This window comes from Euleptes europaea, chromosome 11 (assembly GCF_029931775.1).
Source record: "Euleptes europaea isolate rEulEur1 chromosome 11, rEulEur1.hap1, whole genome shotgun sequence".
NCBI lineage: Eukaryota > Metazoa > Chordata > Lepidosauria > Squamata > Sphaerodactylidae > Euleptes > Euleptes europaea.
The window spans coordinates 14114692-14130890 of NC_079322.1; the positions used below are offsets into that span (position 1 = coordinate 14114692).

A 16199-nucleotide genomic window follows, 5' to 3' on the forward strand; every position below is an offset into this window, starting at 1 on the left:
CATTTCCATGACCCCAAGAACCGGTGATCCATAACAAAGTGAACTGACAACTTGCAATTTAGAACCTCCTCCCTAAAGCCCATTCAAACCTAGTTCGTCTGCCAGATCATTTATAAACTAAAAACAAAAGACTATTGGCTTGTGAAGGGCTAATTTTGAAGGGGTTTCTATTTTTTGTTGTTTAAGAGCCCAACTGTGCACTTCTGCAAGGATAATAATGATGCCCTGCCTTTTGTGCCTCTTCAATAAAAGATTTTAAGAAGTGTGAATATTTTAAAATCTGTCCTCGCCGAAAAGTGTAAATGGTACACGAAAAAGCTTTCCTACATTATTACTTTCTCTCCCAACTTAATGAGACTGTAGCAATGATGGAGCAGGCTGTCAGACCAGGTTTTGCGAAAGTGGAGTCTGTGCATAATCCTCCTTTAAATCCAGAACGGGACTGTTTTACCTTGGAAATGGAGCACATCCCTGACCATTTGTTGCCTCTCATTATTGATTTTGATTCTTGACGTCTTGCTCAAGCCACTTCATATTAATGTCAAAAAGAACAATACAGAGATAATACAAACTTGGAGCCCATGTTTTAGCTTTTTGAGATGGGGGAGGGGCACAGTATAATATTTAACCAGCAAGCAACCCCAGCGTTCAAATAAAGGCTCTTGCATGGTGGTCAAGACTATGGAAAAACAATTCATTTGCTTCTGCCCCATTCCGGTGCCATGAGAGTCTTCTGATTGGGGTGCGGTCTTTCCCTTTTGAGAGCCAACGTGGTATAGTGGTTAAGAGCAGCGGACTCTAATCTGGAGAACCGGGTTTGATCCCCCACTCCTCCACATGAGCAGCAGACGCTCATCTGGAGAATCAGGTTCGAACTCTCACTCCTCCACATGAGCGGCAGACTCTAATCCGGAGAACCAGGTTCAAACCCCCACTCTTCCACATGAGTGGCAGACTCTAATTTGGAGAACCAGGTTCCATCCCCCACCCCTCCATATGAAGGTGCTTGTTGTGGGGATAGGAAAGGATTGTGATTGTAAACTGCTTTGAGACTCCTTAAAGGTAGAGAAAAGCAAGGTGTAAAAGCCAAGTCTTCTTTTTCTTATGTTCTGTGCCCAAGAGCAAAGGAATCATCAAAACCAGGGCTGGCGTCAGCATACAGTGAAGTGGGGCAGCTGCCAGGGCCCAGGTTTTCTGCCGGGGCCCACTGCTGCTGATCCACCATGCCTCTCTCCTGTCACCGGTCCATGTGCCCTTCCCTGCCGGTTTGCTTGCAAGCGCTCCAGGGCCCATGCTTCCAGTTTCCAAGCATGGAGGGGGAATAGGGTTGCCAGGTTCCTCTTTGCCAGCAGAAGGTGGTTTCGGGGGTGGAGCCTCAGGAAGGCGGGGTTTGTGGAGGAAAGGGACTTCAATGCCATGGAGTCCAATTGCCAAAGAGGCCATTTTCTCCACGGGAACTGATCCCTATTGGCTGGAGATCAGTGTAATAGCAGGAGATCTCCAGCTAATATCTGGAGGTTGAGCAAACCCAAACCAGCAACGTGTTGCAAAGACAATGAATAATTCAAAATTAAATACTTGTAATAGTGTTATTCAAACTATCATATACACTATATACAATGAACTTGGTTTACAAACTGAACTGTATATACCAAAGAACACAAAATTAAACTACAGAACATAGGTACAATGTCCATTTTTTGCAGTCCTTTTAGCTGTATAGAACGTCTTGTCATTCAAGAGGTAAGAAGGTCAGTTCTTCATTTAAACAGAAGCCCGGTTGTCTTTCTGTTTCGGCTTAACAAAAAAGCCTTCCTCAGCGGCCACTACAAAAATACAGCAATATACACAATGCAAAATGGTCTATAAATAACAGGAATCAAAAGTAAGCATTATAGGAATAAACAAACAATTGATACTTACACGCGAGCTGTTACTAACTGGCTTTCGCGTTGGCAAAGTAGCCCTGAGTACGGAGAGCATTTAAAGAGTCTAGTCACCTGATACAAGGAGACCATGTGAGCAGAATGTTTTAAAGTGACAGAACCATATAGTGTAAGTGATGTACTTGCTCATAGGTAACATGCTAGATCTAGCGATGTGTTTAGTCCTTTAGGATGTAAGGAATCGAACATATGTATGTACTTAGATTCTTGACGTCTAAGTATCAATTCAATGTCAGTTTTCTCATATTTCTTAGTGTTAGTATAACGCCATAATACAAAGAAAGAAAGTTCCTCATCAGAGTGGTTTTTCTCCAGGAAATGTGAGGTAAGGGGAGCCTCCAGAACGTGATTTCTTACTCTGGACCTGTGCTCACTGATCCGGTATTTTATAGGTCTCTGGGTTTGTCCAATATACCAGAGAGGACATGCACATCTGATCACATAAATAAGGTGCCGTGAGTCACAATTATTAAAACTATCAATTTTGAATATGCGACCCGTTACTGGGTTCGTGATTTCACGAACTGTCAGCATGTATTTGCAGCTCTGACAAGAGCCACATTTGAAATTACCTGCAGGCAAATTGGATGAGGACATAGGGCGTGATATTGGATTTATTAGTATGTCTCTAAAAGACCTGGTGCGTTTGTATGCAATCCGTGGAGGTACTTGGCAACCGGGTAGATGTTGCACCAGGTGCCAGTGTTTACGGAGAATTTAAGTACATACATATGTTCGATTCCTTACATCCTAAAGGACTAAACACATCGCTAGATCTAGCATGTTACCTATGAGCAAGTACATCACTTACACTATATGGTTCTGTCACTTTAAAACATTCTGCTCACATGGTCTCCTTGTATCAGGTGACTAGACTCTTTAAATGCTCTCCGTACTCAGGGCTACTTTGCCAACGCGAAAGCCAGTTAGTAACAGCTCGCGTGTAAGTATCAATTGTTTGTTTATTCCTATAATGCTTACTTTTGATTCCTGTTATTTATAGACCATTTTGCATTGTGTATATTGCTGTATTTTTGTAGTGGCCGCTGAGGAAGGCTTTTTTGTTAAGCCGAAACAGAAAGACAACCGGGCTTCTGTTTAAATGAAGAACTGACCTTCTTACCTCTTGAATGACAAGACGTTCTATACAGCTAAAAGGACTGCAAAAAATGGACATTGTACCTATGTTCTGTAGTTTAATTTTGTGTTCTTTGGTATATACAGTTCAGTTTGTAAACCAAGTTCATTGTATATAGTGTATATGATAGTTTGAATAACACTATTACAAGTATTTAATTTTGAATTATTCATTGTCTTTGCAACACGTTGCTGGTTTGGGTTTGCTCAAGTAACTATACAGCACGCTAACGTTTGTTTGCTACAATATCTGGAGGTTGGCAACCCTAAGGGGGAAGTGCATGCGGGCAATGCACAGCCATGGCACTCTTGAGAGCCTCAGCAGGCTCACAGCAAGTGTGCTGTTGGGGGAAAGGCATGAAGGTGGTACAGGTAGTAGGAAGGTGGGGGGGGAGGAATGCACAGCCAGATCAGGGGCCTGTGGGTGAGTGGGAGACCTGAGGAGGACCTGGTGGGGGCACAAGGGGTAGGGTTGCCAGCTCTGGGTTGGAGATTTTGGGGGTGGAGCCTGGGGAGGGTGGGGTTTGGGGAGGGGAGGAGCCTCAGCAGGGTATAATACCATACAGTCCACCCTCCAAAGAAGCCATTTTCTCCAGGTAGGGTTGCCAGATATGAGTTGGGAAATACCTGGAGATTTTGGGGTGGAGCCTGAAGAGGGCAGGGTTTGGAGAGGGGAGGGTCTTCAGTGCCATAGAGTCCAATTGCCAAAGCAGCCATTTTCTCCAGGAGAACTGATTTCTGTCACCTGGAGATCAGTTGTAACAGCGGGAGATCTCCAGCCACCACCTGGAGGCTGGTAACCCTATCTCCAGATGGACTGCTCTTGCTTGTCTGGAGGTCAACTGTAATAGCGAGAGATCTCCAGGTTTCAGGATTTAGAGAGGAGGGACTTCAGTGCCATAGAGTCCAATTGCCAAAGCAGCCATTTTCTCCAGGGGAACTGATTTCTATCACCTGGAGATCAGTTGAAACAGAGGGAGATCCCCAGCTACCACCTGGAGGTTGGTAACCCTATCTCCAGGTGGACTGCTCTTGCTTGTCTGGAGGTCAACTGTAATAGCGAGAGATCTCCAGGTTCCACCTGGAGGTTGGCGACCCTAATAAACCTGGAACTGGCTTTGATCAAAACAAAGCGTTAAGGAAACGTGTGACCATCTGGCAATCAGTATGCAAGTGCACAGTGGCCCTGAAAAGCCTCACTATGCTGGAATGAGCCAGTAAGTGACACAATGACTGATCTGCAGGCCCAGCGGAAAAGCCAGTCGATATACCGGTAGAATTCGTGAAGCGTTTTCCCCTGCCAGCTTTGCGGACACTCGATTGATGCATACCAGAGATCTAATGCTGTTAGCCAAGTTGTACAGGAGCATCTGTCACTTCCATAAATCAATCACTGACACAAGGATGGAGAAGCGGCTGTTTGTTTTTACGCCGCACGGCGACAGGCGGTTGCAGTGGTTCCCCTCTGCGTGGGGCAGGCGTTTCTTGTAAATCCAAAGTTGCAATGGACTCACCCTCAGCCCGTGGCGGACCTACATTTTTGGGACCCTGAAGCTTGAACTGTTATGGGGCCCCCTTTGCAACCAGCAACAATAGGGAAACATCCAACAAGGTCTGAAGGGCCTTGCTGCCCTTGCAAGGACCTTGAGGCCCAAATGGCCAACAGGGTGGTGGGCAGAGTCCTTGAAAATGGGCTATACAATGAGCCCCTTCCCACCAGTAACGAGGTCTGGCAAACCACTGTTATCTTCTTCAGTGGGGTTGTTCTATGGCAGATGTATTGGTTAGAAGGTCATTAGAGGGGGCTCGTAGGATAAAGAGGTGAAAGTCTGATTTTTGGTGTTAAAATTTACAAGTGAGTCGAGTGCAGCCTGAATTGAGAATTCAGATGTCTTTTTATGGTTCTGATTGGCTCTAGCCTAAGGGCTGAGCTACAGAACTATTAAGCCGTGCACAGAGGAAGGATTTGAGGATCCAGCTGCCCAAATGTAGGCTATGAATAGATTCTGGCGAAATCAGCGAGCCCATACAGCTGGGGGCTTGGGCGCTGCAAGCCCCCAAGAAAATATTGAAATTTGACCAGTTACAGGGAAATTTTGAATCCATATTAAATGGGTATTAGAGCATATTCTAAGGTCAATATTAAGTACTTCAACCCATTGGCTTATGATTCTATCACTAAAATAGCCTTATTTTAATAAATTCTTAAACTCCATTGATTTTGTTGAAAATTTCACTCATTAAAAAAAAAGTTGCTTCAAGGCTCCTCTGGGATTAGGGGTATTTGGCCCACATCCTAAACTTCAGTGTTTAGGATGGAATGGGCTTCCATCTTACAATTTACTTAAAAAAATAAATAAGCTAGTGTCTTTACGGTCCACCGGTGTGTGTTAAAGTGATAAAGCAAAAGCAAATCTTCAGGCTTTCTTAAGGCATAAGTAATTAGTGATAACCGACCTTGCTTTAAGGACATGGGAGCATCTTGTGGGATAAAACTGAAGTCACACACATGAACATATGAAGCTGCCTTATACCGAATCAGATCCTTGGTCCATCAAAGTCAGTATTGTCTACTCAAACCAGCAGCGGCTCTCTGGGGTCTCAGGCAGAGGTCTTTCACATCACCTACTTGCCTAGTCCCTTTAACTGGAGATGCTGGGGATTGATCCTGGGACCTTCTGTATGCCAAGCGGATGCTCTACCTCTGAGCCACAACCCCTCCCCACTTATCCCAGCATTCTGAGCAATAATCCCAGGTATCAACAGGTGCCAGCCGGTCCACCAGAAACTACTGCTGGCCATGATCAACCCCCTCTCCCCATTAGACCTTAGATTATACCAATGGGCTATGTATGAGGAAACAGGAGGTGGTAGTTCTCAGCCAGTCGGCCGCAATTTGACAGCACTTACACACATACACACAAGGCACTTCTGGTCTCAGAAAAAAGGGCTTGCTTAGAATCATAGAATCATAGTGTTGGAAGGGATCATCTTGTCCAACCCCCTGAACAATGCAGGAATTTTACAACTACCTCCCCCCCACACCCCCAGTGACCCCTACTCCATGCCCTACTCCTTAATCACAACCATGCCTCTTTCTGCCTGTTTGAATCCTCAAATCACATTTTGCAATTGTTCACGTTTTATGGCTCTGCTTATTAATAAGTCATCAAGGTATGCTGCTGTACCTGATGAAGGGAGCTTTGACTCTCGAAGAAAGCTTGTACCCCCAAAATCTTGTTGATCTCTAAGGTGCTACTGGACTCAAATCTAGCTGTTCCACGGCACAAAGAATTTTTTGAACAAATCTCTCCATGCTCCTTTGAAAGAGAGAGGATGCAGGGGGCTCTCCAAAATAGTATTTACATAGTTTTTTTGTGTGTGTTGATCATAAGACACTGCTTAGAATCTTCATCTAATATGAGCAGCTGTTGATAAGCATTACTCATGCCTAATTCTGTCAATGCCACAAATGCCACATACTCTTGCAATAACATTACTGTAGCAAACATGGGATTGGAATACATGACTGCTAATGAAATGTAGTCCTCAGACATGTCCAGGACTGGGAGTTTGTCTACCCTAACTGGTGACTGCTCTGGAGGAAGGGGGAGATATTGTTGCCTGATTTGGTGACCAAACTGGTAGCACCTTCCTTTGTGACCCTACAGAATCAGGTGGACAGCACCAATCAGGAGGCAGAGGCAAGATGGCAAATGTGGCACTGCTGCTGCCCTACCCAGGATGACTCCTGATTAGGGCTGTGCAAAAACAAAAACAAAACAAAAAAACCACCCGGTATTTTCCGGGTTTGGGTTTATCAAACCTGAAAAATTTCAAAAAATCCAAAAAACCCGGATTTCCCAGAAATTTTCAAGTTTGATAAACCCCAACCCGAAAAATACTGAAAAAACACCCTGAATCTGTCATAGAAGCCTGGCGGGGTGGATCTCACTGCAATCCAGCCCCCACCACTTCTCCAGAGTCCAAAGAAATAGCGCAGGCTGGATTACAGTCAGATCCACCCCACCGATCTGATAGCTTCCATGGAGGCGGATCTCATAGATCACCAGATCGCAGCAAGGAGAGGAAAGCAGGAGCCTTCTGATTCTCACTGCAAGTGGCCTCCATCGACTCCACATGGCAGCAGGTAAGTAAGTGGGAAGACAGAAGAGAGGAGGGGGAGAAATGGCGGCGAGGCCAAAGCGGCCTGAAAAATACTGAAAAAAATCTGCATTATTTGGGAGCCACTTATTTGGCTACCTTTATTGCTGCCTGTTTTAATGATGCTATAAAAATACCCCCATATGCTGAAAAGGTATTTTTCGTAGGGTTTTTTTTTTAATTTTACCATATCGATATGCACATCCTACTTCTGATGTCTTGCAAGAGGCTGGGCGAAGGGAGGGGCATGTGTGGCTTGCCACATATCAGTCATTGTGGAGGTGTGACAAATCTGACTTCAACATGCAGCAACGAGCAGCAGTTTTATGTGGGGCCAAGAGTGGGGGAGGGTATCTTTGTGTATGTGTATCCTGACTCTTTTCTTCAAAATAGGATTTTTATTAAAAAGAATATTAGAAACAGTTACCTCAAATCCCAGCAAATATCTAAAATGAACAATACACAATAATTAGCCCTGGAAGTAAAGCAGCATCCGTACAGCTAGGAAGCATTTCCGGAATAACTGCTACTTAAAGAATCACCTTGCATTTCTTACAGGGGCATAAGAGGGAGGTGCATCAGTCACCTTCTCAGAGATCTTGTTGTATCTATCCGCAGGGCAACTGCTGTAAAAGCTCTATTTCAAGCTGTCCGCTCATTAACCATTACCCCTTGCAATATTTCCACTGTCCCAATCCCAGATGTGTGGGGCTCTACCCCTTCCCCGTGCTGGTCCGTCCGCAACTTGGTCAGCCAGCCTAGGAGATGCTTGTCTTGACATTCTATAACACTCACTCTTCAAGCAGAATGAACTGACACGTTGTGCATTACGAGGCAGACTTTTACCTCCCGCCTGTTAACCTGACCTAGATAGCTAAGCCTGCTTGCTGCTGCTCACGTGGTCACTTCTCCCAGACTACGGCAGTTCAATCATTAATGAGACCATTGCGCTTTATTGCTGGAGGCGACAAATCATCCTCGGTGCTATTTTTCTCCCTTGTTTACGTTCCCTGTTCTTAAAAATAGGCATTGTTATCAGAACGGGCTGCAAGAAACGAGAGAGATAATGCCTACATGCCGAAATTTACAAATACACTTTTGCATTTTTTACCATGTAGAGGGAATGTTTATAGGCACACCCTTGCCAGGAAGAGAGAATCCATGAGGCTGTCTTACACTGAGACAGACCATTGGTGTACCCAGGACAGAATCGCCTGTTCTGACAGGCAGCAGTTCTCCAGGGTCTCAGGTGGAGGTCTATCAAGTCCCCCGTTACCTGATCTTTTTAACTGGAGATACCGGGGGACTGAAACCGGGACCTTCTGCATACAAAACAGGTGCTCTGCCACTGAACTATAGCCTCTTGTCTGCACAAGGCACATTAAAATAAACAGGAATAGAGCAAAAGCAAGCATTAGAAGAAGAGTTGGTTTTTATATGCTGACTTTCTCTACCACTTAAGGGAGAATCAAACCAGCTTACAATCACCTTCTCTTCCTCTCCCCAAAACAGGCACCTGTGAGGTAGGTGGGACTGAGAGAGCTTTAAGAGAGCTGTGACTAGCCCAAGATCACCCAGCTGGCTTCATGTGGAGGAGTGGGGAAACCAACCCGGTTCACCAGATTAGTGTCCGCCACTCATGTGGAGGAGTGGGGAATCAAACCCGGTTCTTCAGATTAGAGTCCACTGCTCCAAATCATCGTTCTTAACCACTACACTATGCTGACTACAATTGCTTCCATTAATTTCCATAAAGCTTTCACAGAAGAACTTCTCAAAGCTGGTGCCCTACAATGCTTGTAGGAAAAAAGATGAATGAACGCTAGACTCCGGTGCCATATTTGCAACATTCTTTATTGGGAGGAAAAAAGCCCCATAAAACTTTAATATTCAAATGTTCCCATTCTCTAGCAGATCACAAGGAAAAGAAAGAGACTATCTGTACTTGAATGTGGTCTTGCAGTGCAAGCAGAGTTTTCCCACTCGATTCAGGTCATATCATTTAGGAACATACAATAGCTTAAAAATGCACATGACCTGCTTTGTTGTTTTAGAGTGTTATCTGAGATGGGCAAGCAAGTGCTAGTTATTCCACATAATTAATTGAAGCGTAGTTTTTTTTCAATTTTCCTTAGAGTACCGAGAAAGCCTCGGATCTTCCACTGAATCAGAAGGCATTAGGCAGTACCATTCTCTGGTAAAGGGTTGTCGCTCCAGGTTGGGAAATAACTGGAGATTTTGGGGGTGAAGTCTGGGGAGGGCAGGGTTTCAGGAGGGGAAGGACTTCAATGAGGTATTATTATTATAATTATTAGTTTGGTTTATTGCTCATTAACAATGTCATAAGCAAATACATATAAACATATAAAATACCTAAAATACATAAAATACATTAAAACATACTATAAAATTATACAAGTTCAGCAATATCTCTTGGAGCCGAATACCTGTATCATTTAGCGGGACAGTTTTAGAGCTATTACTTGAGTTAAATATTTTGCCACCTGATAAATTTTCTCAGTGTCTACCACTAGGTTTGATAAGAGAAAAAGTACGATCCAGCATTCCAAAGGAAGATTCTACTTTGTTAGAATGGGTGTGATCCACTTAGTTCTCTCCTTATTCCAGTTTTTGCAAAAAAGGAATAGGTGCCCTAGGGTTTCAATTTCACCAGCTCCGCAGTCACATAGGCGGTCACTGAAAGGGATTTTTAAAAAGCTGTGTAGGGAATGCATTTTGTCTTGCTAAGGTGAAAGCACGAGGTATAATGCCATGCAGTCCATTGTCCAAAGTGGCCGTTTTCTCTAGGTGAACTGATCTCTGGAGATCTGTTGTGACAGCGGGAGATCTCCAGTCACCGCCTGGAGGTTGGCAATCCTACTCATGAACCCAAGCTGTAACGGACACTTGTGAGCATGCAGTGAAGCATAGACGCCTCAAGGATGAGGCCTACAACTCTCTGCTGTTGCCTGTCAATGCTCCCCATACGAAGAAGACTGCTTAGGATGGAACCTCCAAATTCAAAGGCAGTAATCTAGTGCTAAGTGGCTACATCGGGGAAGGTCTTGGTCTCTTTGCTCTGGTTGTTGGCCATCCAGGGCTGCTGGTTGGCCATTGTGAGAAACAGAATGCTACTCAGATGGACCACTGGTAGGGGTGCCAGCTCTGGGTTGGGAAATACCTGGCGTTTTTTGGGGCGGAGCCTGAGGACGGTGGGGTTTGGGGAGGGGCTCCAAGGACATAGAGTCCAATTGCCAAAGCAGCCATTTTCTCCAGATGACCTGATCTCTATTGGTTGGAGATCAGTTGTAATAGCAAGAGATCTCCAGCTACTACCTGGAGGTTGGCAACCCTAACCACTGGTCTGATCCAGCAGGGCTATTCTTATATTATTATACTGAACATCAGTGAAAACTATTTGCTGTATCTGATGGAGTGAGCTGTGGCTCCCGAAAGCTCATACCCTGCCAGAAATTTTGTTCGTCTTTAAGGTGCTACTGGACTCTTGGGGCGATTTCACACATGTTGAATAATGCACTTTCATTCCACTTTCAATGCACTTTAACAATAGTTTGCAAGTGGATTTGGCCGTTTCACACAGTAAAATCCATCTGCAAAGTGCATTGAAAGTGGATTGAAAGTGCATTATTCAGCATGTGTGAAACCATCCTTGCTCTTTTCGACAGCTCTTGACAGACTAACACGGCTACCCATCATGCTCCAAACATCTTTTGAATTGTGGGCTGAGTCCATAAATGCAGGGGAGGGACACACTCACCAATTAACAAGCCCTTTCCCTGACTATCCATCCATTTTCATATTGCCCTTTCTCTGTTAGGGTCATATGAAGGCTTCTTCCCTCCTCCATTTTATCTTTACAAGAATCCTGTGATTGGAGCAAGGTCAACCATTGAGGTTCATGGCCAATTGGGTGTCTGAATCCAGGTCTCCCAAATTCCAAGTCCCACTTTCTAACAACTTCACCACAAATGGCTCCCCTATTGTGGACTTCTCCCCATTCTGAACCATCTCCATCACTATATGTCAAGTCCCCAACCTTTTATGGGCCTTTAGAGTTTTGAGAAGGATTGGTGAAGCCACATGGAATACCCCTCTCCTCACACCTCCTGGGAAGAAGGAAAGCCCGAAGGGGGAATGGAACCACACACTGACTAAGGGAAGCCCAACTGCTTACGAGTCCTCCCGATCCTCCAGCAGAAAACTCTTTCATTGGAATGAGGGTGGCCAATATCAAGCCCTACCTTACAATGGCCCCGCCTACTTTCTGAAAAACTCAGCAAGTGTCAAGGGCAGTATTGTCATCTGGCACCCACAGGCACCACACTGAGGATCCCCTGTGTTAAGTATTCAGTCAGTAAGCTCTAATGTGATTCCAGACCAAAAAAAAAACAAAAATGAAACAAAAACCTACCTTCCTCCGATGAGATGGCACAATGAAAAAGGTTTCAATGTTATGCTTCTTCAAGAAACTGTTCCTTTCATAGCCATACCCTGGTTCTACCTCATAGTCACCATTTAGGCACTCTAAGGTGGTCTTTGTTATATGCACCTTCCTGAGGAGGCAGGAGGAATAAACAGAAACAGGAAAGGTTTTTAATGCCATGGTACATTACAAGCTACGAAGATGTGGAAAGCGTAAAGAAGAATCCATCTCCCCAGAACTTATAACTGTGGGTGGCTGTTTCCCTCGCGGTCACCCCTCTGATGACTTTGGGTCTTTGCTTTGATTATGCATGCCGTTTCCGACTGTCAGGGGTTGCCTCACTCTCCCCCTGTGATTCCCCCGCGTTTTCCCCACGTTTTAAGGGACCTGTTTTATCTCAAATTTGAAAACGAGGCAAAAAACAGGGAAATGTAGGGGGAGAGCGAGGTGACTTCTGATGGTCGGAGATGGCATGCATAATCAGAACAAAGACCTGAAGTCGTTGGAGGGGTGACCGCGAGGAAACAGCCATGCATAAAAGGCCTGTGCAAAAAAACAACACCCTATATTCCCTCTCATTAAACTCCAGTGCTAATTCTAACACCTGGACCTACAACAGTATTCTGAATACTTTAAAACCAACCCTTTTCAATCTGGCTCCATGTGCTAGGATAGAGACAGCTGTGATTGTTTTGGTGGACAAATTCCATTTGAAGACTGACAGAATGCCTTTAGTGTTGCTTAATCTCTTGGTTGCCTTTAACATAGTTGACCATGTCCTACTGTTGAAGTGCCTGGAGAACAAGGGAATGGAGCTGATCCTCCCTCCTGTGTATGTGTTTTAACTGTATGGCCTTTTATGCAGGAACGTTTCCCTGCAGTCACCCCTGTGATTGCTTCGGGGTTTCCTTTTGATTATGCATGGCTTTTCCACCCGTCAGAGGTCACTTGAAGAAGAAGAGTTGGTTTTTATATGCCAACTTTCTCTACCACTTAAGGAAGAATCAAACTGGCTTACAAGCACCTTCCTTTTCCCTCCCCACAACAGATACCCTGTGAGGTAGGTGGGGCTGAGAGAGGTGTGACTAGCCCAAGCTCACCCAGCTGGCTTCATGTGTAGGAGTGGGGAAACAAATCCAGTTCACCAGATTAGCCTCCGCCACTCATGTGGAGGAGTGGGGAATCAAACCTGGTTCTCCAGATCAGAGTCCACCGCTCCAAACCACCGCTCTTAACCACTACACCATGCTGGCTCTCAAAGGCCTATGTGTTAAGAACATAAGAAAGGCCCTGCTGGAAGGCCCATCAAGTCCAGCAGTCTGTTCAATTGCTGTTTTTAATTGTTTTTATACTATGAGTCTCAAAAGCTAGTTTTAATGTTTGCCGCCTTGGGGACCCTAAACGAGGAGAAAAGGTAGCCTACAGATTTTTCAATGCAATAAATAAAATGGGAGTTAAGTGGTTGCAATCCCTGTTACTTATCCAAAGTCAGAGGGTTATCACTGTGGACTCAAAACCTGCTGCGTGAGCTTTGACCTGTGCAACTGTCTCAAGTTAGACTATCTCCCTCACTTTTTAATATGTACCAAAGGCCGCTGAATGAGATTTATCGGGCTGAAGCTTTGGAGAGTTGAATGGCATCGATATGTTTCTTTAAATAAGCCCCCAGAAATGGGGGGTCAAAAGGCTGAGGGAAAACCAGCTGAAACTGAAGCCTGAGTTGTCTCCCCTCTTGGACTCTATGGGCTCAGCCGCACTGATTCATGTTACAGTAACCTTGAGGCTAGACTACCTTAACATACTCTGTGTGGGGATGTGCATGAAGAAAACCTTGAAACTTCAACTGGTTCCAAAGACAGAATCTTGTTTACTTTGTGAGGCTAGCCACTGAAGAAGAAGAAGAAGAAGAAGAAGAAGAAGAAGAAGAAGAAGAAGAAAAAAAAAAGAAGAAGAAGAAGGAGGAGGAGGAGGAGGAAGAGGAGAAGGAGGAGGAGGTTTTTACATGCCGACTTTCTCTACCTTTTAAGGAGAATCAAACTGCCTTCCCTTCCTCTCCCCACAACAGGCACCTTGTGAAGTGGGTGGGGCTGGGAGAGTTCAGAGAGAACTGTGACTAGCCCAAGGTCACCCAGCTGGCTTCATGTGGAGAAGTTGGGGAATCAAACCCAGTTCTCCAGATTAGAGTCCACTGCTCTTAACCACTACAACACACTGGCTCACCTCTTTGGTTGTCTTTGACACTGGTTGCCTCGTTGTTTTCAAGCATCCTTTAAGGAGCTGGCGTTACCTTTAAAACATTTCATGATCTGAAACCCTCCCCACAACTGAAGGATTGTGTCCTCCAAGTTATGGCAATGTGGCAGCTCTCCTCAACCCAGGAGGGTCTTGAATCAGATTGTAGCTGCAGATAGGAAAGATCTGCCACTACCTGATCCCCCTTTTGTTTCGCTAGCAGCCCTCATGCCATGGAATGGCCTTCCAGCTGCGTTCATTTTTATTGCTTTTAGGAAAAGGTACAAGGCTGAATGATTTAAGAGGGTACTTGAACGGTTTCTGAGGTTGCTCTGTTTCTTTTTTTTCTTGTTTTGAGTGTTTCTAGTTTTGATATTTCATTAACTGGAGTTTTATTTACATCATTAGTCACTTTGGGTCCTTTATTAAGGAGACAAGTGTGATAAAAACTTTTAAAATGTGCTATTAAAAATAAATAAAATTTGGAAGAATATAGAAACAGGTTGAAAATGAATATAAGTCTATAATGTAGCGATGGCCTGTCTGACTGTCAAAGTCACTCAGTGCTTCAGAATGAGTTTAGTCCATCAAATGTGACAGAGAAAAGACACAGGGAGCCTGTTGCTCCTCAAACTTACCCAGGCAACCCCCCAGCCTCCATTACATTAGCAAGAGTCACATCGTTTGACCAAACATCGTATTGCCATTTGCGAAGACCCAAGACGCCGCAGAGCACCCTCCCGGTGTGCAGGCCGACTCTCATATTGAGATCTACTTCAGTGGCTTCAGCTACCGATCTAGAATATAGAGAAAATAATACTGACTGTTAGAAGGCAAGATACCGTATGATATTTCTACGTCTTTCCTCCAAAACTAAAAGTGTATATGTATGATTAGGGTCATAAATGTGAGGGTTCCCAACCTCCCTGTGCAAACTCCATAAAATCACTTGCTCAGACGATCATGCAGAAACAAGGAACTTTATTGGAAGCTTCAGGTTAGTATAGGCCCTACAATGGCAAAGTTGCAAGTGCTAGCAATTTCTCAAAGACAGAATTATAACCCCTACAGGGAAGCAGATGTCAAATACATGTTATGGGAATCTACGAGATAATTGTGCATGGTACAGGAACATCAAAGATCTCAGGAAGCTCGTTATTGCTATCTACACACCAAGGCCATAGCTGGTGGGAGGGAGTCGGAGAGAGCAAGGGAGGTGGATGGTGCGAAGAGACATTCCAACCTGGGGCCTGCTGGATGCAGCGCCTGAACCAAGGAAAGGCAAAAGGCCTGGACTGCTTTTATGAGCCCGGGGGGGGGGGGGGAGCACACAAAGCAAAAGCTTACAGACCCTTACAATAATATCTTCGCTTGTTCAATTACCTAATAATAAGGTTAACGTTATTGTGCCGATCACCCCCCCCCCAGCACCACCACAACTCAGCTCCCGCCGGTAGCGAGGAGGGACCTGGAGAGACGAAATCGATGCTCCTCCTACAGCCACTCTGCAGTTCCCTTGTTGAACTGTAGAAAAACAGGTTTCCATGATTGATGTATGTGCTAGAGCATCCCTGTCACTTCCAGGGTAAACCCGGAAGTGATGTTATTGTGCTGATCACCCCAGTTTCTCCAGTTGAAAAGGAGAAGCCCCAGGAACACTATAATTCATGCTTGGAATAAGCAAGCCACCATGTTAGGCTTCCTGTTTACATACTCCCAGCCCCAATTTCACGCCCCAAGGAACTGAGTAGCAGGAGAAAAAAATGCCCTCCACATAGTGATGTGTAAGGAATTTCCCCTAGACTTTATGGTAAAGACCACAGAAACTAGAAGAGGCAGCCTAGAGAGTCGCCTGAAAGTAACATCACGTCATCCTCAAACTCTGCCCTCCCCAGACACTGCTCCTCAAATCTTCCACAGTTTCATGAGGCATGGTTGGCAACCCTACACTGTGTCGGTGTTCCTCTTAAATCCAGGGGCATTCTGCATTGCATGCGGGGAATAAATTCCCATTTGGAAGAACCCTTACATAGCATGTTTACCTTGTAAGCTAAGATTAGCTCAGTCCAGCAGTTACGAGATAAACTAAAGAGGGAAGGCAAAACCATCAAGAGGGAGATCTGACAATCTACAGAGATCATCAGATTAAAGGATACTAATTTATTTTATGGTATTTTTAAGAGGACTTCCAGGCAGTGATCCCACAGAACTGACTGAAGGACAGGTCTACAGCTGACGCTTTTAGCTCTATAAGTTGCCCGGGGCCTTAAAAATAA

At 44.8% G+C, this 16199-nt stretch overlaps 1 protein-coding gene across 1 annotated transcript in view; it reads right to left on the bottom strand.

The window, feature by feature from the left end:
* ADCY1 (adenylate cyclase 1) overlaps positions 1-16199 on the bottom strand; it is a 227356-nt gene that overhangs the window by 46104 nt on the left and 165053 nt on the right. The window contains exons 6-7 of the mRNA XM_056857493.1: positions 14562-14720; positions 11680-11821 (exon numbers count right to left, since the gene is read on the bottom strand). Of these exons, the coding sequence (XP_056713471.1) occupies positions 11680-11821; positions 14562-14720 (301 nt within the window). The remainder of the gene's footprint in view (positions 1-11679; positions 11822-14561; positions 14721-16199) is intronic.